At 42.1% G+C, this 25,760-nt stretch overlaps 1 protein-coding gene across 1 annotated transcript; it reads left to right on the top strand.

Moving 5' to 3' along the window:
• The first annotated feature begins 1,850 nt into the window (after positions 1–1,850).
• LOC124300292 (UDP-glycosyltransferase UGT5-like) lies at positions 1,851–23,782 on the top strand. The gene is made up of 4 exons (XM_046754232.1): positions 1,851–3,360; positions 7,780–7,999; positions 22,229–22,657; positions 22,718–23,782. Exons 1-3 carry the CDS (start codon positions 2,280–2,282, stop codon positions 22,554–22,556), a joined length of 1,629 nt encoding a protein of 542 aa, XP_046610188.1. The 5' UTR covers positions 1,851–2,279; the 3' UTR covers positions 22,557–22,657; positions 22,718–23,782.
• Positions 23,783–25,760: the final 1,978 nt, after the last annotated feature.

Here is a 25,760-nt window from a genome sequence, read left to right as displayed (position 1 = left end):
ATGTCGTACATCGAGAAGGAAACACGCTTTCATATTTTTTACGTTGTGTTGTCGCATACTTATCAACTGCGGTGACTTAGAAAAACGCGCTAATCCACTTGAAATTGATAAACCGTGCTAATATGGCGCGTATTGCGATTGATTTCGCGACAAACTCAATTTATGATCAGCTCGACAAAGATCACATGACTCTAGATAGGAATCACTATCAGTAGTTTATCGTATGCTTTGGAAACGAGATAACGTTTTATGTCAAAGCGGCAATGACTGTGCTTGATTTCACTATTATAGATACGTACCGAGCTATTCAATGTTTAAATCTGCACAGTTGATAACCCGAAGGCCGTGAACTTAAGATTCTAATCGTCACACACTCTGCGTGCAAACTTGTGACAACTCCAAGTGCGAAACGTAACATTAAAAAAAAAGAAGAAGGATTCGGCGGCATAAAGTGCTTAAAAACAGGGAAGAAAAGACGACGGCGAGTGGATCACAAAGAATGTATAAGCTAAAAACTATATATTCATATAATTGTCAAGTGTGCAGAACGAGAAAAACAACATCTCGCATTCTCGAGCTAAGATAGAATTGAAAAAGATGGAAAACACTGCTTTAGTTGATAAAAGACTATTAACTAGGTTACAGTGAAAACGTTTGCCTCATACAGAGGTGATATCGTGTAATTGTTTCCAGTGTAAAAAAAAGAACACTTTACACAATCAACTTTTGGCGTATGCCGAGAAACCCGATAATTGTATTCGTACCGAACATACGGGCGTACAAGCGAGTTTCAATTTGGAAGTAAATTTTCCAGACTACACCGTGTATAATCTACACAGCTGGAGGCAGGAAGAAACTCCTCAACGATACGGTGCTTCTGATAATTACTAATTACAGCCCCCTTTACTGCCTCTCGTTCTCACCCTTCGCCGTCCCTCCCCCTGCACCTGTAATTGCAATTAAACTTTGTATACTCGGTTGAAGCGGATGATCATCACGAGCGACAACCTTGTTTCAGAAATGTGTTTTAAGAGGTGCATCACAATTCAATCGCCTAGCCTCAATAATCTCACTAACCATGCAGCACCTATCGCGCTGGAAGGTTCCGGGCCTAACAATGCTGGTCCTTTTTAAGACTTATTGGTTCAATGAGCTAAAGACAGTGAACTTTTCCGATAACCACTTCATCCCTCTATATCCCCTGATATGTCGCGTCACGCACCCTCAATCTCAATCTTCAAAGTCCAGATCATCAAAGAATCAATTTAGCTGTACATGGCACGATCCGGTGTCCAGTACGTGAACCGCGTTCTTCGATATAAATTGTATCATTTTTCGTGTCACATGTTACTCGTAGCGTTGACTCATCCTTGAATTTGATGCTGCTGTGAAGAAAAAACGTCATAATTGAGTCCAAGTTTCACCTGGAAAATGCGATTTGATTGTCGAAACTTGGGCGTGGTCATAATTTGGTTTGAAAAATTCATGGTGTCCCTTAGTTGAGTGTACTTAAAACCTACTATGTCAGACAATTTTTTTTCGCGATTGAAACTTCGGAGTACTTTCGGTTCGACGACTTCCTAAGACTTGGCAATCGACACTCTACACTGACTTCACTGATGCTAATATAAGAACCTCCATGTGCGGGGTCAGTTGCGTAACAGCTGAACAATGCCAGTGCCGTAGCTTGAAGAGAGAGACCGAAACTATTCAGTTCGCAATAAGATATACCTATGGCCGAGTAGCACGTAACGCGAATCTGACGAGGGGAAGAAAGATGATACAGCACAACTCCGGTTACAAGTAATTATATACGTTCATCGACTAGATACAAGGATTTCTGATAGGTTAAATATTCCACGGAACTCGTTGTTTCGCGATAAAAAAGAAATAATAACGGTCGTCGATTGTGTTCCGTACAAGAAGCGACAAGTGAGGCAAAAATTTACAATTCAAAATCTGCTCGGTTTGGTTGTAGGTGTGTAATTATTATCGTTATTGAGCGCGACGCGGCTGATAATGAAGATCGAAGTTATTTACACGTTATGACGAAGTTTCGCCGATAGAAGTCGTCGTCGGATAACGAATAACAACCGATTACCGAATAGTGCGGGTGGGGGGGAGGCTACAGGGCCCTCCTGAAAAGTACTCGACAGCAGAGTCTGCGACGGTTTGCCAGACGATAATTGACCTCAGTCGAGCATTGAGCTTGTACTGGACCAGAGCGGTTCTGCCGCACCGATGCTCAGCCAACGACGCGTCTCAAAGTGCATGATAAGATGAAGAGCTGCAGCGCTAAACTGTTGTGCCTATTCGTGATAGTCACCGGGTGCGTGGTGAGTTCGTGCGAATGTGAGGAAATAAGGGAAAGGTTCAACATCCTCGGGGTGTTCGGGCACCTGGGAAAGAGTCACTTCGACGTATTTTTACCGATCCTCGAGGAGCTGGCCCACCGAGGGCACAACGTTACGGTCCTTTCTTTCTTTCCGCGGAAGGACAGGATCCCGAACTACAGGGACATAAGCTTGGGTGACTCGACGGCGATATTCCTGAACGTCATTGACCTGACGAAACTCGATCATTCGATATTTTACATTGTCTCCGAGCTGAAAATGCTCCACAATATGGCTGAGATAGCCTGCTATAGTGCGCTAAGAACCACCGCTGTCAAGGAGTTTCTCAAGTCGGATGAAAAATTCGATCTCATTTTGACGGAGTCGTTCAACACCGACTGCTTCCTCGGTTTCGTGCACAAGTTCAAAGCTCCGTTCATAGGACTCTCGTCCCACGCGATCATACCCTGGGTAAACAATCGTTTAAACAACCCCGATAATCCAAGCTACATTCCTGGTCTGTTTCACTCTGTTTCGCCGAGTATGACCTTCTTCGAACGAGTCATGAACACTTTTTGGATCGTGGCTGAACAGATCGCCTACGATCTGATATTCACAAGACCAATGCAATCGCTGGTGGAGGAGACTTTTGGCCCCGGAGTTCCTCCGCTTCAAGATATTGCGAACAACATGACAGCCCTGATGGTGAACACGCACTTTAGCCTACACGGTGCAAGGCCGCTCAGTCCAAGTGTGGTCGAGATCGGTGGAGTGCATATTCGCGGCGCCAAGCCATTGCCCAAAGATTTACAAGATTTTCTGGACTCCGCGGAGCATGGCGTGCTATACTTCAGCTGGGGTTCGATGGTGAGAGCGTCGTCGATGCCAAATGAAACACTGGCGACAATCGTCGAGGCGCTTGGGAGGCTGAAACAGAAGGTTCTTTGGAAATGGGAGAACGACGACCTGCCCAACAAGCCGAAAAACCTGATGACCCGGCAATGGTTACCGCAGTTCGACGTTTTGTGTAAGTTATTAGACATGTTTTTTTTTCATAACGCTTCTTGCATGAAGTTGCTTGACACTCGGTTCAAAGACACAATGACCTTTAAAATGTTACATTCACTCGGGTCAACTGGGCCAATTCTAAATGCGTACCGTTATATAAATAGGATAATATATCTATGTGGCAGGACTAGCGCTTGTCACCGGGTCGTAATGGCATTGAACTCTACACTGCGTGGCCAGCACGTTTGTGAACGCAATTCATCTTTGCACGTGGTGTTTTTTTTTTTTGTGAAATTCAGCGGTAGAACGTTTACTAGCAAGTGAATATTTGGATAGACTTTTTGATACTTAACTTCACTGGGTCGCGTAAACAAATGTACAGTTATCATACTGTCATCACAACAGTTTTTGGTATGAAAAACAACCTAAAACTGCGGTTATTCAAATCAACAGAATCTGTAGATCCATACCTATGTGTTGGCTTCGCATTCCGGCAGCCGGAGTTCGCAATTAGTCAGAATCTACATCACAATGGAAATTGCAGCGATAAAAGTACTATACATATATCTTTTTAGGAATCCTTCTAATCAGTCATAACAGATTATGGATTAATCAGACTTTAAACGATATTTCTTTTTTCTCGAGAATTCAACGAACGATACAGTTGTTGGAAGAGAGTTGTAAATCATTCAGAAGCAATTACTTTACGATGAGTGCACCGATTGTAATCCATTGGTTTCGAGTAATGGTGTTTAGTGAACATGAAATTAAACTAAACGAACCGCAAACGTGGAGAAAGAGACGCACTTGATGCACCCATAGTGACGTGTGTATGTGTGTTTGCGTGTGTGTGGCAGACACGCGCAGGGTATCGATTGTGCCCCCTTGCATTGCGATTGAAATTCCAACGTGGTGGAAAATGTCGTCTAGGTGGAAAGCGGCGAGGGGAAGGGGGTGGCCGGGCGGTAATTACAGTAATGACACTACGGGATGACACCGCGGTTTACCGCTTGACGCTTTCCTAGCGCCCGGACGTGACGTGGCGTCAAACTTTACCCTTAAACCGTGTTGCAAACTGTGTTAGTTTAGTTGCAATCCCGACGCCAGAAACCGTCGCGCGTTCGCGCCGACCTCGAGCTAAGCTACCCTAACCAAACATGCCTAACTCACGATATTAGCGCGAGGCTTTGAAACCGAAGGTCTTCCAAGTCGATATTGATTCGAGCAAATTATCACGTGTTCGAGGCTTACCACTGCTGCGGAGACGACTTTCCGGCTTTGATGTGTTCGATTCCGGTCGACAAAGGTCGCGACGTCTGCTAAACCGGAACTTCGATATGTCAGGTGGATGACCCCTTGTGACCCAACTTTTTACGTGAGATACTTTCAGATCAGATGGACTCGAGACGTATTTATTGTATGTGGTCTGCCGCCTTTTTACCACGGTGAAAACCGAGGCGATTGTTTCAACCAGGTTCCAGTTAATTGCAACGGGAATTTCAGCAATCACTGACAATGAGTACAGCGATAACGGCAGTGATTTTAATTAACTTTCGATCATCGTTTCTTCCGTTTCATCATTGTAATCTTCGGCATTTGGATCAGATTTTCCGTCTTCCAGTTCCCCGCACGAGATCGAGCAGCGTGAAAATCAATTAGTGCGGAGAGCATGAGATCGGCTGACGCGAAGTTATGGATTTCCGGCGTAACGATACAGAAGCGATGATTTGATAACTTTGTAACGGTCGGTGGGTGATCGGATGATTGACGAGCTTCGTTTGTAAGTTCGAATAAAAGGGTTGTCACCACCAATTGAAAGCATCGCGGGCGGTGAAAGGCTCGGCAATTAATATTCAGCTGTCGATTTAACCGACCGTTAAAGACAAACGGTAATATAATAAGTGTGCGGCGGAAAGACGAGGCTCTGTTCATTAAATTTCGTGCGTCAGAAGTTGTAGAGTTGTGAGACTAGAAATTGGAATTCGTTTGAGCGGTTTAAGCCCGCTTGCCAAAATGTTACATACATAATATACTTGGTAGACTGTTTGAGTGAAAATCGCGCTTGACGATACTTTGTGAGTTTATGTAAGCTCGGCTGGGCAACCAGTTTTGCGGTTCAGCTGAAAAGTAACTTTAATTGCGCCCGCGACTTACAACCGACGGCCTAATGAAATCATAAATCATTTATCTAACGTCAAACTCGACGCCGTATATACCTCAGGGATGAAAATTATTAATTTTCACTCTGCGAATCGACATTTCTATACCTACGCAAATTTTCAATCCTATTAACAACTTTAGCTCGCATACATGGAACGGTATCCTAGCGAGATTTATGTCCTTCGAGAAAATTACGTTTTACCTTCGGTATGGCGTTAAATTTCATGCTCAGCTTCTGTCAATGTTCCATTTCGGTGCGAACATAGAATTTTATTTACTTTATACAGGTTGAATAAATAGTCACGAGCAAACGATTATTTCTTCACGGCTTATCCGCGTATAACCATTATTCGACGATCTGCAAACAGAAGATTAATAAAATTTTGCCAATCAAGTAGACTTAATGACGAATTTGTCATCGATTACGACAAATTTGTAATTCGGATTAAAGCCGTATACATATACCTAATCATGTTTCACCTGATCTCCAGTAATTGCATCTAAATTGTGACAGGCCAAATATTTATTTTTTTTCCAAACAATCTGCACTAATTGCATTTATTTTAACAACCAGAAAATTTGTTTTTCAACGTGTGTACGCGATTAATCGTAAGCTAAGTTATTGGCTCGATACTAAGTTGTCTACTGACGATAGGTTGCGCTTGTTTTTGCAAATGCCACGAGATAACGCTGTACAGTTATCTTGTACATACCTGCATATTACAACTCCATACCGACAAGAGACAACTTCTATCGTTTCTACAAGTATCCTGGATGTAAAGTATAAAGTATAATAACAGATAATCCATATATAATTCGGATGAGATATTTACATCGAGTCAAGTGTTTCGATATCCTAACTGTAATTTGTTCGATGATTGGAAAACAAATGTTGGGGAAAAAAAAACAAACAAAGAAAACTAAACAATCGGAGGCTTAGGTTTTTCAATGAACTTTTGGACGACAGAAATGAGGAGGAAATTGATATTTATTACAAATTTACACGAGACGTACGATGACGGGATAATATTCTGGCAAAGTTAATATATATTTATGGGCGACCGGTTGTGCAAAAATCAATATTGCAGCTCGTGACTCGGTGACATAGCTGGCGGCTGACCCGCGTCGGGTTTCTTCTCTGGCCCCGGAGCCATATCCGGAGTATTATACCATAAACCGAAACGAGCAAACAGCCGGTGTGTGTCCACACCTCCGCCGAACTTGGCTGGAGTAACACTACAGCTCGTTCAGGTTTAATCGATATTGTAGTTTTACATTCAGGGCAGGCAGGTAATCCCGCCAAAGTTATACGACTAAAGGCAGCTGCAGGGTAGAAAATGTACGGTGTTCACCGCGCGAGTCGAATCGCGTCTCTCTCATTTTATTATCTCATTTCGCGATCCCCTTCGCTCCTGGTTCCTCGTGTTTCTTGAAATCACCTGTTTTCATCCACCTGCAGACATTTCCTCGCGTCTCGGTGTTTAACCTCTTTTAAAGCACACTTCGTGCCCCTATTAATGTCGAACAAACGACCAGCTTAAACCCTAACGGTGGCCTTATACCACGATGCAGAAATTTCATATCATACCCTCCAATTAATAACGACAAAGTTATTCCCAGACTGTTGAAAACAACTGCGGCACAAGCACTCGACCGACACGGAACGCCGTTAATAATACCGAACCGATTACATCTTGTGAAAAGAATTCGTCTCCGTTTACATCGAATACGAAACATGGAATAACGGCGCAGAGCACGGCTTACACGATTGTAAAATGAGCTTTTTCCAGTAAGTCAGCGACAGGATAACGATATATTTCATATCCCGTTCTACATTCCTCTCGAAATTGATAGCGAGGGTGCTTTATTCAAACGTCCAGATCTCGGTGTATTAAATTGTCTTCAATTTCATTGATCAGCTCTACTGCAGACTTGTATTACTATTTCCTCACGACGACGCGAATGCATAAGTAATAGAGTGTAATAAAAATGTAGGGAACGAGATGATCGAGCTTTGATCAACTTATGCATGTCTCTCTTGTCTACTCGGCATCCGCGACACGTCGATGGGGCGTTGATCAGGCCCTCGAGACATCAAAGGAATTATGTCAGCATCTCTAATTTTTACTCCACCTCCGCAGACTCCTGATCAATTGCCGTTATAACCAAGACGAATCCGTGTCCTATGCATGACTTCGCTTCATTCCTGATGAAGATTATATTACCGAATGCGAAACGACTCGAAAGTCTATTTTCTTTTTTTCTCTTCTCACTGCAGCTCATCCAAACGTCAAAGGTTTCCTGGCTCACGCGGGACTTTTGGGACTTTCGGAAGCGATTTACGTCGGGGTTCCGATAGTCGCGGTTCCGATGTTCGGCGACCAGCACGGTAACGCTAAAGCAGCCGAAGCGAGAGGCGCTGCGATAATACTCCAGTACGAAGATATCACGGTGGACACCCTCACCGGCGCCCTTAACGAGATACTGAACAATCCGAGGTGAGTTCCGATTGTTATACATCTACGGTCCGTTCCGAAATTAAACGAATCTCGTATTTTCGAAATGACAGAACATTCGCCTATCAAATTCACATTATCACAGGCTAATGAACTATTTCGCACATCGTGAATAAACAGCGATGATTTATACTTGCCCGGACTATGGACGCAGGACTTCATAATCTGACACGTGTCGTCGAATCATTTCACCATACACGTGATATTGTAACGTTCGATAATACATGAGAGTACAACCGTAATTTGCGTGCAAGCTGTGCTGCGAAGGGAATTTGGGAAGAAATTGTGCTAACTTCGGAACGAAGGTATTATATTATATTAAAGGTCGAAGGTATATATTATATACTACAGTACGCAGTCACGTGATCCTTGGGTTTAACTTGGCTGTTTTTTCTCGCTGTCTCAGTGCGTGGGTGAACAATTTCACATCGTATTACCGCAGATGATGGAATAGGTATAACATTGAATATTCTTAAGGTTGAAACGAGGTTACACTTTTTTTGGGGAGATGAATTTGGCCACTGTTTATGTTTGATGGCAATTGACTGAGACAAGCACTCTTCGTTAGGACGAATCCCTGATCCTGTGCTGCCGATCAATTAACATCGAACGACGTTGAATGCAACGTTTGCGGCGGAATTGCAATTCTAGAAACGAATACTCGCAAGCTCGAGAGTCTTTGCCGATGTTTTTGTCGAGAGTTGAGCACCGTACTGACGGTACAAACCGACGGGGGTTAAAAAATGAGAGAGACGAAATGCTTGGAGGATTCACGTGGAAGCACGTGCGTAGAAAAGAGATCGTCGAAAATCAGCGTGGGCAGAGGCGCGAGTCAGCCATCCTTCTGTATCGAGCTCACACATACGGAGACGGAAGGATCATTGCCGTGAGAAAGGACGCTGAATTGCCTCGAGTAGGGCTAGTTTTTCATTACTTGGACGATAAAAAACTGGGTGCTTGATTTCTTTTGTTCGCTCGCGATGAAATCTCACTCGGTATCGGGGTGAATATTTTCTATTTTCAATGTGGCAGGTAAGTACGTGGTAGTGTGAAGGGTAATATTTACCGCAGATTCCGCAGACATTTTTTTTCCGCCCCAAAAAGAGTGAAACGCACGGCATATGGGGATAAAATTCCCCGTACGGCAGAACTCGGTCGAGTTGGTTCGTCGAGGGCGAAGGTTTCGTGGTTCGAGTATAAGTTTCGGGACAGTTCCAGGGTTATTTCGGAGTTCTGGCTCTGGTCCAGGGTGCACGCCCACATGGGAAATTTCGCCAACCCATGTAAAAATTTAATCGCGCAAGAAACGATCGCCCACGCAGCTCTACCCATACATACATCGTAAAGTCGTGCTACCGCTAGGTTGAATTAAAAGCTGCATTATTCACAAACTCCCGATGCAATGATACATATAATCCAGCGGGGATGAAATAAAACAACAGAAAAATAAAACATATTTCTGCCACTGAGTTTCCGTGCTCGTCAGAGAAAGAAATTATGATTAAAAGATGAAGACAACGGATGGAGACGTAACTTTAAAGACGGTTTTATATCACACGGTTGTCTGTGACGATCCTGACACTTGCAGGTTCAATTTGCTGACATATTTCACGGACGCTGCAGTCCCGCAGCGGAACGTCGGAAATTGCGAGCAAAAGTCAATGTCGAAGTGCTGCACCGCTGCCAGATTGAATTTAACAGTTTCTCGCTCCGACGGGATCTCGATGAGGGTTTCCGATGTCTACGAGTTACGTTTAGGACGGAATTGCCTCATCCTTAACTCCAAGTTTCGTAAGCATCGAGAAGCTCGCGGGCTGATTTGAAAAGCGTCGTGGAAAAAGACGGGGGCCGACTAGCGCGATTTTGATCCTCGTTGAAACTTCACCCACTACTCCTCTGCAAGGAATGGCGACTAATTTCGTACTTCAAATGTTTACGTTTCCCTGAACCATTTTAATATGACCGCGTTGTTCAACGAACGGGACCATGGGCAACTTGTTCAGACAGGAAATTTATTTACTTAGGGTCAACCGTATAGTTTCACGTGAATTCGGGCGATGCGTCAATATTTTATGACTCGGGTGCCGTTTTCATATCCTCCCATCATTTCCTTGCACAATGCGAAGATGAAGTTAAAAATTCGAATTTATCTTTCATCAAGTTTTGGGGTCATGCGAATTTACGCTGCTGAAAATTATTCCAGTTCGCATCGGAAAAAAGGCAGACAATTCACGGGGGTTTTATTCGCGAGTGTAAAAAACGTCGAGTGGGTCGGCCATTTGAGTGCTATTCAATAGTTAATTACTGGCATCCGACGAACGGTTTATCGGGTTTGAAACAAGAATCACGATAATTCGTTTCGTTCGCAGCGCAACCACCAGGTCTCCCAGGGGGACCGAACGTGATGCAAAAACCGCAGACTTGCAGGTTATTGAAAATAGTTCAGCACGCGATCGGTGGCTGGCGGAATTCCCTCGCGGGAAAATAAATTTCCGTTTAGCTCGCGGCGTTACTTTCAGTCACGGTTTTCATCTCTCTTGGGATATTCGTACCGGTATCGCCGACGATCAGATATAATACAACGGCTGAACCGCGGTGGTAAACAAATTAAGAACCTTCGGAAAATGGCCATGCATGTATTGCGACCACGCAATGTAACGCTAATAATAAGGGAAGTGGAATCGTGGGGGGGAGGAAAAAACGTTCTCCATGATTGTAGATGGTTGTAGAAATTTTGTGAAGCTTTTTAAGGATCACTCAATTTCATTAGGATAATTGTTTCGGCGAATCTTTGCGGTGATGGTAATTATAAAAAAAAATATATTCTTTGATCGGCGTCGTCGCTGAATAATATCGATTTTCTGGAATCTGGTTAAAATTGCTGTATAAAATATGCGGCGAACGGATGGTATTCGTTAGCGGAAACGGAATTAGATGATTCGGTTTAATGCAGCTATGCAGCTTCCGATCCATTGACGGTCCTAAATATGCCAGGGACGTTGGCCAACTCTGGCTACATTACATTACAAGAGTACGCTTCTCCGTAAGACTGCTATTGATAGTCAAAGTTTGGGTAGTTTGTAAAGAGGGGCCCCGTTCGCTCTCCTTCGGTTACGGGTGAAGGATAACGTACTGCGCACGGAGGTTTCGGGGGACTTTCAACCTTCGTTCCTTCTCTACTTTCCTCCCCAGCCCCCAGCTGCGCTACCTGACACCCTTCTTTATTGCCCTGTTGTTCGCTTCCGCCCCTCTCCTCTCTCCTTTATCGTCTCTCCACCCTCCTCACCCTCTCACCGTCACGAGTCTCCTTCGTCCCGTTTCGTTACCCGTCGGTATAAACGCCTGTATTATACGTAACTACGCGCCTGGCCACCGCCGCACACCTTCTCTTCTCTTCTTCTCTCCGCCTCTCGCACCGTGACGTCTTTGGAAATTTATTTGCGGGAGAAGACGTGCGGATCTATGTATATAGGTATATAACGCGGACTCGACATTTCTGCGCACTGTCTGCCAGGAGTAACAGCCACCGGAGTTTGGCCCAAGTATATATACCAGCTCGGCATAGAGACGGGCGATCCCCTCTCCGACAACCTTCGAGTAAATTAGCTTCAATTCCAATCCTCGGTTGTAAATCTGCAACTACTACTATCGTCCCGATTTACTCTTTGACAGTTGTTTTCGGTGCGCAGATTACCTCTGCAGGCGACTCCGAGGCACGCCGGTTGCACCGATGTCGTAACTACTTGTCGGATCTTAGACTTCAGGTACCCAAATGACAGAACTTCTACGACGCTGAAAACTGGAAGAAAAATTTCTTGTCATTTAGTCGGGTTAGGAAAAAACTTGAATTTAATCACATCGGCTAATGTTCCTAATTAGCTAATGAGTAATCGTTATTAAGCTGGTAAAATCCGCTACCGAGGAATTAAACCAAGCCCTATCAGCGTATTGGAGTCGTTGTATGAATCTCTTCAAATACTGCACGTATATTGTATATGTTGTCGGTATTATTGATACGGAGGAGATGACGAAGCGTGTACGTCAATACAACGAGTTTCGTTTCACTGATAAAACCGACTATTATGAGCCATTATCAGAATTGAAGGATACTGGTAAGAGTAGCCAAATCACCTCTTCAACACCGCAGTTGCGTTTCATCCTCCTCAATAATACGGTAACGATTCATCGATTCATCGAATCGATCATTCCTCGATAAAATTTAACGATACAACGGCAATGCATGACCTCAAGACAGTTTGATCGGGCAGCAATTTGTGCAACGATAAATATTTCCGCCCCCGCAATGACTTTGGCACCGGAAATACGCCGGGGGTAAAAATCTTGGCAGACCCAGTTGCGGGACCGAAGTAGTTTAAATCGGCTGGCTTTGCGGCGAGCTCGTAACACGTAAAACTGAAGGAGGAAGATGAGGAGAAGGCCGTGCCGCTTTTGAAGAATTCATCTTCTTCACACCCTATATTTATTTATTCTTCCATCCGAGCCATCTCCATCCCATCGCATTCCATTTATCCCCCATCCTCGTCCCGACCGCACAGAGTAATTCTTACTGCGTTTTCTCCCGCCATTATCGTTACTTTCATCCCCTTTCTTCCACTACTTCGGGCCGGGGGTATACCACTCTCCGCGAGTTACCAGAAATGCCGTGGCACGAACCTCCGTTGTATCGACTCCAGACGGTTGTTACACGTGCCTTGCTTCCCTGCCCGTCTCTCTCTCCCTTTCTCTCTCTTTCTCTCCTACGCCATCTTCTACCTCCCTCGCCGTTTCGCTCTCACTCTCCTTCTTACGATGACAGGCTGGACTCAAGGTGTATACGGATATTTACGCTGAGGACCTCGTTTCCCGCTAACGGAGTGAGGCTATATACAGACTTCTGAGTGAGACCAGGACTAATAATAACCGAAGTACTAACAATAAGTAAGCCTAGCAATTCCCAGAGTGTTCTGCCTCAGTTCCGAATCTACAGCTGAGGTAATTCACCCGACGGTTTATGCAGAATTGACCAAGCATGAGAAAAATCATCACGCAATGTTTTCTTTATACATATAAAGAAATTTCCCTCGGCGGTCGATGTCCACGACGCAGAGGCAAAAGCTCGAAAAATTTCGAAAAAGAGAGGATCAGGAATGGGTTACGTCACGGCAAGCGATAATTTAGAATCGATGGAAGGGACATTTTTATGTATCGTGTTGCGTCGCCAAGATTTCCGCCCCCTTGGAACCGGAATACTTATTCGGTCTGGATATTTGTGGCCTCTGGTTAGATTGGTGCTAGAGCGAAAACACTACGCGATCATTGATCTTCTCGTGCGGGCGGACACAATACGCTTTGCAGAATTTAGTTTGCCGGCCCTTTATCCCGGTTGTCAGATGGAAAAAGAAAATTTCTCAATAATAATATTTTCCCGGGCTTGACTTTTGCTCTCCGCGGCTTGGCAACGGAAAGCCGTTCAATTCCACTGAAAACGGCCGAAGAACTGAGCGATTCCACGCCGGGCAGAAATCATCCCTTTGCTTTATAGCAAACGGTGTATAAAAGTCTGCGGAAACTTGTCCGCGCGATTTAATTCGCGAATTACTTGTGTTTGTTTTTCTATATCTACCGCATGTTGTCCTACAATTATCAAACGGACCGAAGTATTATTACTCGCAACTAAACTAATCATTACAATAACTTTAACACACAATTTATACGAAATAATTTTCCATTCGTCTCAGGTATCAAAATTCGTCAAGCCAATATGTTGCGGTTCAATTATCATATTCGATGGAAATTGACAAAAATAAACTGTAGAAATTTGTTCGAAATAATTATGCGATATGCTTGAAAAATCGATCAAACTTTTATCACTGTGCCAGTATGTTATATTACACCTGTCTCCGGGAGAAATGTTTGTGTGCGAAAAATATTTCTGAATACGTATATAATTTGCGGAATGGAAATTAAAAATAAGATCAAAGTAAGAAATTGAACGTGATGTAAAACAGGTTAACTTCAACGATTTTTCATTCAATTATACCTAACTAATTCGACTTATACAACAGCTTCGTCTTTCATTCTGCCGCTTGTTCATCCCACGGCTACAAGCTCCTTTCGTCTTGAGCCTGTAACCAATTTATCCTCATTATATTCCGCCTCGTCAATTTGACGCAGTGCGCAGTGTATTAACGAGCGAAATGTCCGTAACGAAATATACACCGCAGGAATTTAACAATAGAATCAGGGAGCGATTGAATCATTCGTAATAAACTTTTAATAAACGCGGGTATTTTTCCATCGGCTGTCGTGACTGCAACGTTATTGAGTGTAACAAGGTACACTCTTGCCGTGGATTTTCGCGGCTTGTGTCTTACTCTTCCCATGACACACACACACATATGTATAAGAATAAAATATTAGGGGAGGCAGAAAAGTCTTCGGAAATTGGAAAAGAGTCGTTCGTATAGATTGACTTGTTTGTCATTGAAATAACTTCTCGATTACCCAACGAACAAAAAGAATACTAACGATAAGGACGAAAGAACTCCAGCAGCCGATAAAATGTATATACATATTACACATACATAGGTATGTATATTATACGCAAAAAATCGTCTGATGGACAAAGTTCCACACTTTGTATTAATTTTCTTCATCCGCTCTCTTGTTGACTGAGTTTTCTGCATCCGTCACAGGGGTTATTAGCATTATTGTTATTATTGTTATTATTGTTTGCCTCCAACGATGTAATATCACGTTTAAATACATGAAATAAAACTTTTTTACCTACCCCGGTGGATGTATACGTTTTATATGGATATTTTTTATTTTATAGCCTGAGAACTATAGAATGTTACTTCATTGTTTACAACCCCAAAACGTCGGAAATTAAAATCACGCATATATCGCTCGGATGATATCAGTCGTGATGAATGAATTTATCAGATATTCAAATGGCACAGGCTGGAGATATTTTTCGGCAGATAAAAAGTTTGTGCAGGTGTATATGGAGAAACGTATATCAAATTAAAACGGCGATTTATTTTCGTTAGCAAATTCGCGATACGAATATGAAAAAATTGCATGAATCACAATATTGCAGCCTGGCAGATGGAATCGAAAAACTCACCGATCATCAATCACGCATATAATTTACGCACGTTTTCATTTTGCCGTACCAAGATTTTTAATATTGCGTTTTTGATATCATATCAAGAATGTGATATGTGACCTTGGCGTACCTTTCGTACGTACCTATGTTATATACTTTTATACCTTACGAATGAAAGGTAGAGATCAAATAGACGTCAAGTATTGGAAGCGGAGAAAAACAGAAAAGAGAAGGAGTTCACCTCACGTACGGAAGTTGAGTTTTTCTTAACCCGTTGGGACACAACTGGAACGTGACTCGCGAAGCATGATGGGTAAACTTTTATTAAAAATCTAATTGGATTGGAGCCTCGAGCCTGTACAAGGGTTGCAATATTGTGTTTGACCCGAATTTCGTTAATCGAAAGCCTACCAAAATATCATCAATATTATACGAAAGCGTTGTATCGAATCCAAGTTCCATTTCTGTATGTGAAAATTACAATAATAATAGGAGTAACAAGAGTCTATCAATCAATGCGAGTATTCAGCTCTAATATTTATCGAACATGTGTAATCGTGACAAATTTCAATATTTCGCCTGCCATTCCGCCCGAAATGTACTTCCGGGCCAGCGTGTCGCTTCGATGAATCAATTTGTAAGATTGCCTACAATTTTCTTGCTACAACACACCTGTTTGAATATACGTAGGCCTTGTATTCACAATAGACAAGTATTCTTTTCATATTGACCGCTGTGATAAGCATGGAAACTCTTGCAATTCTTTATTTCCGAATAAAGAAGTAGATTTAAATGTGCAGTCGAATGAAACGCGACGACAGTTCCGCAGCGAGCAGAAAATAGTCTCGTTGGAAATCCTCATTAAACCCTTTCGTTATGATTAACATCCAGATATTTTTGAATAACAAACATTGATTACGCGTATAGACCGTTTTTGAATCACGTATTAAATTTGGCACAATTTTTGCACACGAAGCATCGAGGACGAGCGAAATATCATTTCCAAGGGTAATTTTTTACCATTTCGCATACAGTGATTTGCGCGGTTAGCGTTGATCACAATCCGTTATCCGTTATTAAAAATTGAAACGTTCGATGAGGCAACTTTCCTTTTTTATTCCCATTTCACGTGCCAATTTTCCTCACCAGCCGCGCACGTGACGGTCGATGCGTGTAATCCAAAGAGCACGGCTTACGTTCGCAAAAATTTTCATCGTCGGTTCGCGGACACGGGATAAACTGGCGAGTCAGAAATCGTAGAATAAATTATTCTAATCCTAGGAAAGTCTTCCAGAATATTCTCCAGAGAGGAAAGCGCGGTGCATTTTCGAACAATATACAACCGCAACCCCGGCTATTGTTGTTTATTCTTCTATATTCGCTGTATCGCAAAACGAATGTCTAGTTGCCTCCTGTAACGTACGGCTTTGTTGTATCGAGCTGGTACAATGGGAAAAAGCCACTAGTCATGGCCGTCGTTAGAGGAATACTCGAACCGAGAGCCAAGAGAGTCGAGTAGGAAGCCAGGAATAAGAACCTCGGAGTCAGCAGCGGCTAGTTGATCCTTGAACGATTTTATTCGTCCATAATTTGCGCCGGCGAAACGAGAGCGAGAAATGACTCGCGATTTTCTAACTCCGTCGCGGTTATAATCCTGCACGCGATATTTTCCTGTTTACTTTCATTCTTTGCTCGATGTGAAATTCAGCCGTGTTATTTACTGGACACATGTAAAAACAATGTAAATATTAATTCACTCTAATTCAATTTGAGCTAATTTTCTTATTCAAATTCACGGCTTATCTTGAACCTCGTCTAGATTCCTGCACACTTTATGGGTCATAAATTTTTCCTGTAGGTGTGTTCTACGATCTAAGGACTTATAACTCACTTTCAAGTTGAATCAAGCGAGTTATGAATCATAATAATGTAAATCACAAATATGCCATCTATAATTGTTACTCGTATTAAATTCTCAGGTAAATTGCAATGTACGAGCTTTTTTGTTACAAGCAGTGTTTCAAATTTGCAAAATTCTCCGTTTCAACACCGAACTACATACGCTTTCGGCGGCTTTCAACAGTTTTTCGGGACCCTCGCAGCTCTGCGTTATAATACGCGGAAACAATGGCGGGCTTTCTCAGGGGAGAGAAAGAAAAAGCAGCAGCTTGCAGTCTGTCGATGACACAGTGAGTTAGAGTTTTAGGTGTAAGGTTCCAGTTCCTTGGATTAATCGACGAATAAAGAAAGAAAGGAAGGAAGAAAAAGAGAAGGAAAGAAAGAAAGAAAGAAATACTGTTGAAGAAGGACGAAAAGGGAAAATAAAAATTTATGGTACGTCCGGTTGAAGAGCGTCGATGATAATACAATATAATCAATAGATTACGTATTATATTGTACCTTGGCCCATCCCTCTATCCGCATTATCAAAACACATAAATTTCATCATGCTCTGACCGCCAATGCCGCGGGGCGTGAGCGATTCGAGGGAAAATATCGCGAAACTTTTACCGAGAAGACAACATTCTATATCGTTATATTGTTTCGCTCGATCGAATCTCTCCTCCCCTGTCGTTGATTAATGGAAATACAAGAACATCATTCCTTCCTCCGGCTTCACTGATCTCCGATCTCGCCATTGCTCCATCAAATTCTGCAAACGTCTGTGACTGGGCGAGAAGCACCCCAAATGTATACGAAACGCGATATTTCTCCACGGATTTGAGATCTCTGAGGGTATCGATTACTCTCACATCCTTCGCGGGATATGTCAGATCTAGCATGATTACCACCGACGGATTTGGACCAGTTCCAGACGAGCTTGTATCGCTGTGGTTGTCGGTAGGTTGAGGTCAAATTAAAGAATGAAAAAGTGTAACAAAGAGAGAGAGAGAGAGAAAATATCGGTAATAACTAGCAGAAAGCAAAAATGAGACGATGATGAAAACTCGTTCGTTCGCGGAGAAAACTGTCCATAGTACAAGAGAATGACTAATGTTTGTTAAACATTTGATTAAAAGAAGTTTTCCTGCTGAACGAGTCTTAGCTTTTGCACCGCGCAGTGCTCAGAAATTTCGAAACAAGGTGTACGATAAAAAACGTGTTAAAAGTCAGTGGAAATTGAGTGTGCGCGGAAACTCTTTCAGAGAGATGAGTGCCTGCAGGGGTTAATTCGAAATAATTATGTAGGCTCTGTCGACCGCCGAATTGAACCCGGGCGCAAACACCTGGATTCAGTTGATTCGCGACGTGCAGAGGTAAACACGGATAATCGAGGCTAGTGATTGGTAAATTGTGTGCTCTGGACCGATATAGGTCTGGTGGTCGAGGCGAATCGGGGCCCGAAACCCGCGTGCGAAACGAGGGTCGCGGTTAATCGTAGAAAGCTCAAAACTTTCGGTACCCCTAATTTTCGACGGAACTAAAGACTTACGGTGAAACTCTCTCTCTCTCTCTCTCTTGTTATTTTGGTACGCTTCTCTGTATACATCATTGTGAAATGACAGTGAGCCGCTTGATTTTGTTCTTCACGTATTTATCTTATCCTATGCTTATTTTTATTTTTAGGACACTCGTCCATCGCATTGTTTGGAGATTGCATGTGAGATATTTATGTTTGCAGTATTATTTTATATTTGGTATGCTTCTCGATATGTGTGCGTGGAAATGAGAGTGAGCCGATTATGTTTGTTTGATATCATTATTTTCATAATTATTTTGAACTGTTTTTTACGTACTCTCAATATTATGTTTATGTCAGTCTCTTATTGTGTTGGTTTACAGCATTCTCATTTTAATTTACTGTACGTTTACTTTGCACTTCTTGTGATTCATCTGTCGGTTTTGCTGTACATGGTTCTAGACGTTTGGTTCATTCAGCTTTAGCTTAATAAATTTTCTTTGTCAGTCACTCTCTTTCTCTTTTGGATGCAGCTGAATCTCCCTCGGATTCCGCGTTCTTATTAAACAATAGGAATGCCTGGCATTCCTTAGCTCGTATTGTTAGGCCTTCCACCGAGCAAATCTTTGTTATGAACAACCGCTTTCAGAGGATCGCTAATATCATACCCTTAGCTCAATCCTATTTCGTGTTGAAGCTATTATTCCAGTCCCAGTTACGTTTGACAAATGGGGAAAGTACAGGCTTAGTTATGTGACAGTTATTTTCTATGGGATGTGTTCCGAAATTTCTGAGATCGGAAACAACAATCTCATAATTAGAAAGTGAGCAAGTGAAGTCGATAGTTTTTCAGAAAACCTTTGATTAGGTTTTCCTTAGCTTTCAGGTTTTGTACTTGGTCTGATTTCACTGTTTGAGTAGAATAAGAGTCGTGTTTTGCAAAAAAGTGTGATTTTTCAGACTACGATTTAAACACAGCTCTGACGTATCCCTATTTTTGTCGTACTTACACAATTTTCGTCCAAAAAATCAAGCTCAAGAAAAAAACGTCCAGGATAGCCGTGGCGTAATATCGCAAACAAAAGAATTTCACCGGGAATAACGCGATTGCAAAATGCTCGAGAAGATTTGAAAGGACTGCGGACTGCATCTTGCGACAACAGGCGACTTCACTTCGACTGCATTCAACAACAGTGAGAAGCAGGGTCTCTGAGATTATATTTCGTCTGGCCTTTACCTGATTACGTTTGAAGAGATTGTGACGAACAGCCGTAATAAAACTACGTTATTAAGAAATTCCGGAAAGGTAGGGCAGTACTTCGAAAATTTTTGTGATCGCGTTCTCCAGTCGAGCTTTTGCAAACTCTGCGTTGAAGCGACGAAAATCCAAGACGGGTAAAAGCGTTTTTCGCAAAAAATTTCTCTTTCGTTCCCGTTCGCATATTTCGATTCAAGTACAGCTGGTTTGATAAAGCGTAAATACTCGTATGAAAAATATACTGTATCGTTCGTCTGCCGCTTCAGTGATTTGGAGCAAATAAATTAAGTACGTCAAGATGAGGAAATACGTTTCAGTTTCGTGTCTCCGTTACAGCGTATTCGACTCGCCCCCAGCGTTCGACATTTTATCCCCTAATATATGTCTGGATAAATATCAGGAATGCTCGAGTCTTCTTTTTCTTCCTTATCCAATAGCCTCGTTTTCCCGTGACGATGCGTGTTTCCTTATGGAAATGATTACGTGAAGCTGGAAAAACAGAAGACAGAGAAAGAGAAAAAGAGAGAGAGAGAGAGAGAGAGAGAGAGAGAGTGTATCGAATAAATCGCGTGAGTAAAAAGCACCCGCAAAATATACGCAAACTCGACGTTCATTCGGCTCTCGAGTTATCATTTTTGCACTGTGTTTTCAGAGCGAGAGGATCAGCGCTTCAGCCTTCAGCATTTTTTCTTTCATCGGAGCGGTTTTAGGCCCGTGAACGAAAAAGTGAGATGCTAAGCTTATCCGCGGTTTTGTACACACCTTGCTACTTTGCCTTTGTACGTTCCGTGAAACGGAATGTTTTATGCATTGTGCCTTATGCTGATTTCAAACCATACAATACTCAAAGTGTGGCAAGAAGGTATTTTCCGTTGCGTTGTATGCGCCGTTCCGCATTTCGCAGTCCTTCGTCTTCGAGTCTAAAGTTGACGGTTTTCTTAACTTTCTTCGCGCCACGACTCGAGGTATAAAAAATTTGAATATTTCATCCCGTATGTTTCATTTGGGATAATCTCCGATCTCGAAGATCCCAAGCTGAAAGCCAGACTCGCGAAATTCTTCTGCCTGCGCAATTATGAAGAAATATTTAGTGTCACATGCCGTAATGGATATAATGGAATATCGATGCTGGGCTCTTCGTAGCGGTGTCGGTTACATATCCCGAGGCTCCTGAAACGCGATACACTTTTACCGCCACGTGTTGCCCTCTTTTCAACGAACCAAAAAGCGCGCGTCGACCGTCCAGCTACTCTGAAATAAAATATTTGAAAAATTTGATCATACGATCGTCTGACGCAAAAGGAACGACAATTTACCAAGGACGGCGTTGGCTGTTTCACCAATTCCGATAACTTATATGATTTTATTATGCAGGGCCGTAAAGGTTGTCCGTTTTTTTTTTTTTTTTTTTAAGCTTCGAAAAATGTCCCGCCTATAAATTGTCTCTTGTATAAATCATAACCTGTTGAAAATCGATTCGCATGACGTATACTTAATACATAAGGAATCGATGAATAACAGAGTAAGAAGGAGAAGCGGAAATACGGTGTTTTGTAGCGTAAGGTGGGAAAATAAATATCGATCATACACCGTGTATTTTCTCTCGATAATTTAGCGCTCTCTCTCTCTACCTCCCTTATCCATAAAGCTCTCCAAATTGTGCGACTCGACCGCCGTGCTTTCGGAATAATGCCCCGATGCCGAATGTCCTACTTATAGTACAATGGCTCGGTGACGCGAATGCGTGAAGCGTATGTAACAAACGAAATTAAATGTACCGTATATATTATACTGCCAAAATCCAGCAATGCATGCGAATTTCGGTTCCACGTCGCTTAAACAAGTGGCCAACTGTGTAACAGTCGCTGAACGATGTTCGCGAAAATATTACATGCGACGTATTAGCGCAATTATACGCAGCTGCTACAATCCGTAAGCAATCGCAATATTTGACCTCTGGTGTTTTCGTTGGGTAAATTACATCGCAAAAAGAGTTGGAAGAAATTTAATATTTATTAGAAAAGAAAGCATGATTCCTTAGCTTCTGTACTTCTTTTTCTTTCCTGGATTTTTACCTCAACTCGCGGAATTGTAAATAAAGTATTTTTGAATTACTTGAGGGGACGGAGCTTGGAAATTGGGAAGCAATTTGCAAGTTGAGAGATATTGCTGTGACTGTGTATACTTCCGAACTCGACACTCGCTGCATTATATATACACAGTATATATATATATATATACACAGGTATATATTATATGCATGGTGTACATAACACGTTATGTACTCCCACTAATTGCGCTCCGAGGAACGAGAAGATTGGGAGAATTTTTAATTAGTTGAAAATGTTGAATTGCCCTCTTTCCGTTTTGAACTCTCACCTCTGAAATCCCGCCCTCTTCAGCCTGCAGTATGGTAAAATTTTTGTTTTATTTCATTTCCAGCTACCGCAGGAACGCTCGGGCAGTTTCCGAGGCCTACAGAGACCGGCCAGCATCCGCTTTGGAAACGGCCGTTTGGTGGGCCGAGTACGTGGCGAGGGGCAAAGGTCGGCCTTTCCTGCGAAGCGCGTCCGCCAATTTGTCCTGGTACCAGTACCATCTCCTGGATGTAATCGGTTTCTTTTCTCTGGCCGGACTGGCCGTTCTATTCGTTGCAGTTTTTGCCGTTAAACGCCTCTTGAAAGCGCTCAATTTGCTCGTGAAGAAAGTCGGAATAACGTCCGAGGCGAACGACTTGACTAAAAATGAAACCAACAAGAAAAGGAATTGAGAATCGACGATCCATTGTCAACGGAGTTTGAACAGCTCGTTAAAAATGTTTATTAAAATTGGGAAAACAATTGTCCACGCGGTGGATTCTTTAAATAAATTAAACGTTTTTAATTTATTTGAAGAATCCACCGCGTGGACAATTGTTTTCCCGATTTTGACAAACTTCCCGCTGTTTATGAAAAAATGAAAAAAAAAAAAAAAAAGGGAAAAATCGGAGAGTACATTTGTCATCGAAGTTTCGATAACGCCTTTTATAGTTATAAGCGTGTGTATGATGTATGTATATATTCTGCGCGTATAAGGAAATATATTCCGCGCAAGTGTCAGGGTGAGGTATTAAAATGTGTTGCTTGACTGTCGACCCTCATTTTTTTCTTCCTCCTACGTCGGAGTTCCGATATGCCAAGTTGAATTTCACCCAGGATTGAAAGAGTACGGTTCTGGAGTTTCAAACTTGCTATTCAAGTGATTTGTACAGTTTTTCTTAGCCCATTTTTCACTTTCAGTAATATATATATATAAAATAGCGGTTTTCATGTTACTGTTCATAAATTCGTAAAACTATGAATTTACGAAATTCAAATTGTACAAAAAAAAAACTCATTAAATGTGGATTCGAGATAGCATTCAATTATCGCCCATCTTTTAAAAACAATACGAACCCAAATAAAATTTGTTTTTGTTTGTGTATATACGTATATATGTACAAGGTCTGGGTAAAAATATATCTATGTACATATTACTGAAAGTTAGAAATTGGATGAGAAAAACTGTACAAATCACTTGAATAGCAAGTTTCAAATTCTAGAACCGTACTTTTTCAGTCCCGGAAACAATTCAACTCAGCGTATGCTAACTCCGATGTATGGTGAAGAAAAGATATCGAAGCTACAGGACCAGACGGCTCAGAAATAACAATTCAAACAAAAAGAACTCATAACAAAAATATCAAACTTGAAATTTAATTTAATTTATTGTAATTACATGTTTCGTTAATTTTTTCTCATGGGTTATTTTTATCTTGAGTTATTCTTGTTTGGGTTATTTTTAGACGAAATACTAATGTCGGTCACCAATACGCAGAATCTGGATATGAATCACATCTACATCTGCTCAGAAACACGTGATATAGATATGCTGTAGAGGTGGTACTGTGTTAATTATTATCTACATGTGCATGTAAGCAAAGATATGGATATAATAAATAGTGATTATTTATTTGCACACGGTTACATATTTCATACCATAGTTATCTTTATTCGATACTGGATGAAGGCGTAAAATGAACTTAAATTATTATATATTTATATTAGTATGTGTACAAAATTGTATGTTTGGCTGACAAGTTTATTTACGCAAGCGATTTCTATCACATTTTTAAACTTGCGTCCAAGAAATCATATTTAATACCAACTAACGTTATACCATTGAACAAACGCAACATATTTTTTGTCGATGAAATGCTAAATTTGTTGAGGTATCATTTTACTGGTCCTTGCCGCAAATTTATTTTTTTCCTCTTCTACTTTATCTTTGAATCAATTTTTGCGCTATCTATCGAAATATCGCCAACTGATTTTTTCGAAAATCTTTCAAGACTGAAGTGTAAAGTAACCTCAAATTATGAGCGATGAAGTATATCATGCATTCAGCTGCCGAATGTGAAAAATCACCAACGACGCGAACAACTCGACGTCTATCATAGCCGACTCTCGCAAAAATACAGTGAATACCTTTCGACGATAAGTAATAGCGCTTATGAACCTTGCAGGTAACTTTTCCCAGCATGGCTGCTGTTACAGTCGAGTTAAGGTGACGACAAATAATCTGGAAATAGCGGGTCACCGATATTCATCTGGAAACTTTAAGGAGCCGTACGTAAATGTAACTGGGTGTTGGACGACAGTGTTGTACGCACAGCTGGGATTAAAGTGAAGATTGCACAGCGAACAGGACAGCTTCATTCATCTATTCCGAACCGCGCAACGTTGCAGTGTGAATTTTTTAATATCCAAATGGCTCACGTCTCGTGACACGAAGTCGTTCGCTGCATACTCCGCAGGAATAAGTCGAGAAAGGTGTCGGTTATGTTCTCGGTGCTTTTTGCGCAACACGTACTTCGCGATTGACTTTCAGGAGAGTTTCGTGACCTAGGATCGTGAGTGGATGAGGAACGGATTGAAATTCAATAGCGAGAATGCCCGATGCGGATTATAGTTCTCTTCTAACCGCACGCGATATGCGACTGGGGTGAAAGAAATTTATCTACACTGACGACGAGCGACGAAATTCGATTCAGTTTTCACCCCCGATTCTCGCGACAATCGGCAAATTCGGACGGACGATCGAAGGCCCGAAACCTGATTACCTCGACGCAATTCAGACGGTACGTTTGATTTCCGTATATCTTCTTACCTCGTCAAGACAATGCTCGGGCGTTACGAACCCTAGGAAAAAACCAGCTCAGTAATAAATTCTCTCAAATGCAGCTGTCAGTCAGCAGCGTCCTGTTTAAATGTAATTTCAATCCGCCGATTGCACGTTGGATGCTACCAGGGGTATTTTTATGCCTTCGCAAAGGTCCCGTGAGAGCGTTGAATAAATTACGTATCGGACTTGAATCGGTCTCTTATCTTCGAACACTCGGTACTTACAACGTTAGAACTCTATCCAATAAAAAATAGCGGCTGTCATCGAGGCGCAATTTCGTGGACATCCGACGGAGTCGCTGGTAAATGGTGAATTCCGCTCGGTTTATATCAGCGCAAAAAATAGCGTTGGAATTTTTCTCTACCGCGCGGCTGTCCCGAGTCGAAAATTAGATTTGTAACCGTTACCGCAAATGCCAGACAATTTGGATCAAGCGATTGGATATAACGTTCGATTGGTAGTTGCGGTGAGGGATTCTACTTCGCGAAGTATAATTCAGCTCAGCCTCGGCTCAACGTTCGATTGTATAATTAATTCCTACTGTATATCATGAGCCTTTTTACAACTGCGGGAATAATCGAGCGGCAAAGTTTTGCGATCATTGTTTGCACGATGCCGCGCGGAGATAAAATCCCGTAGAATTGGGCCGCGGCGCGTTATCTTATCGAAAGTCGAATACGAGGCGCTCGGCTTATACCTACCAACTTCTTCGGGTCTAGGAGGTGTACAAGTTGTTTTCTTAGACTGCGATTAAAACGTCTCGCGAAACGAC

The sequence above is a fragment of the Neodiprion virginianus genome, chromosome 3 (genome assembly GCF_021901495.1).
Source record: "Neodiprion virginianus isolate iyNeoVirg1 chromosome 3, iyNeoVirg1.1, whole genome shotgun sequence".
Lineage (NCBI taxonomy): Eukaryota > Metazoa > Arthropoda > Insecta > Hymenoptera > Diprionidae > Neodiprion > Neodiprion virginianus.
Note: the sequence above shows the minus strand (reverse complement) of the source record. Positions and strands in the feature narration are given on the sequence as shown.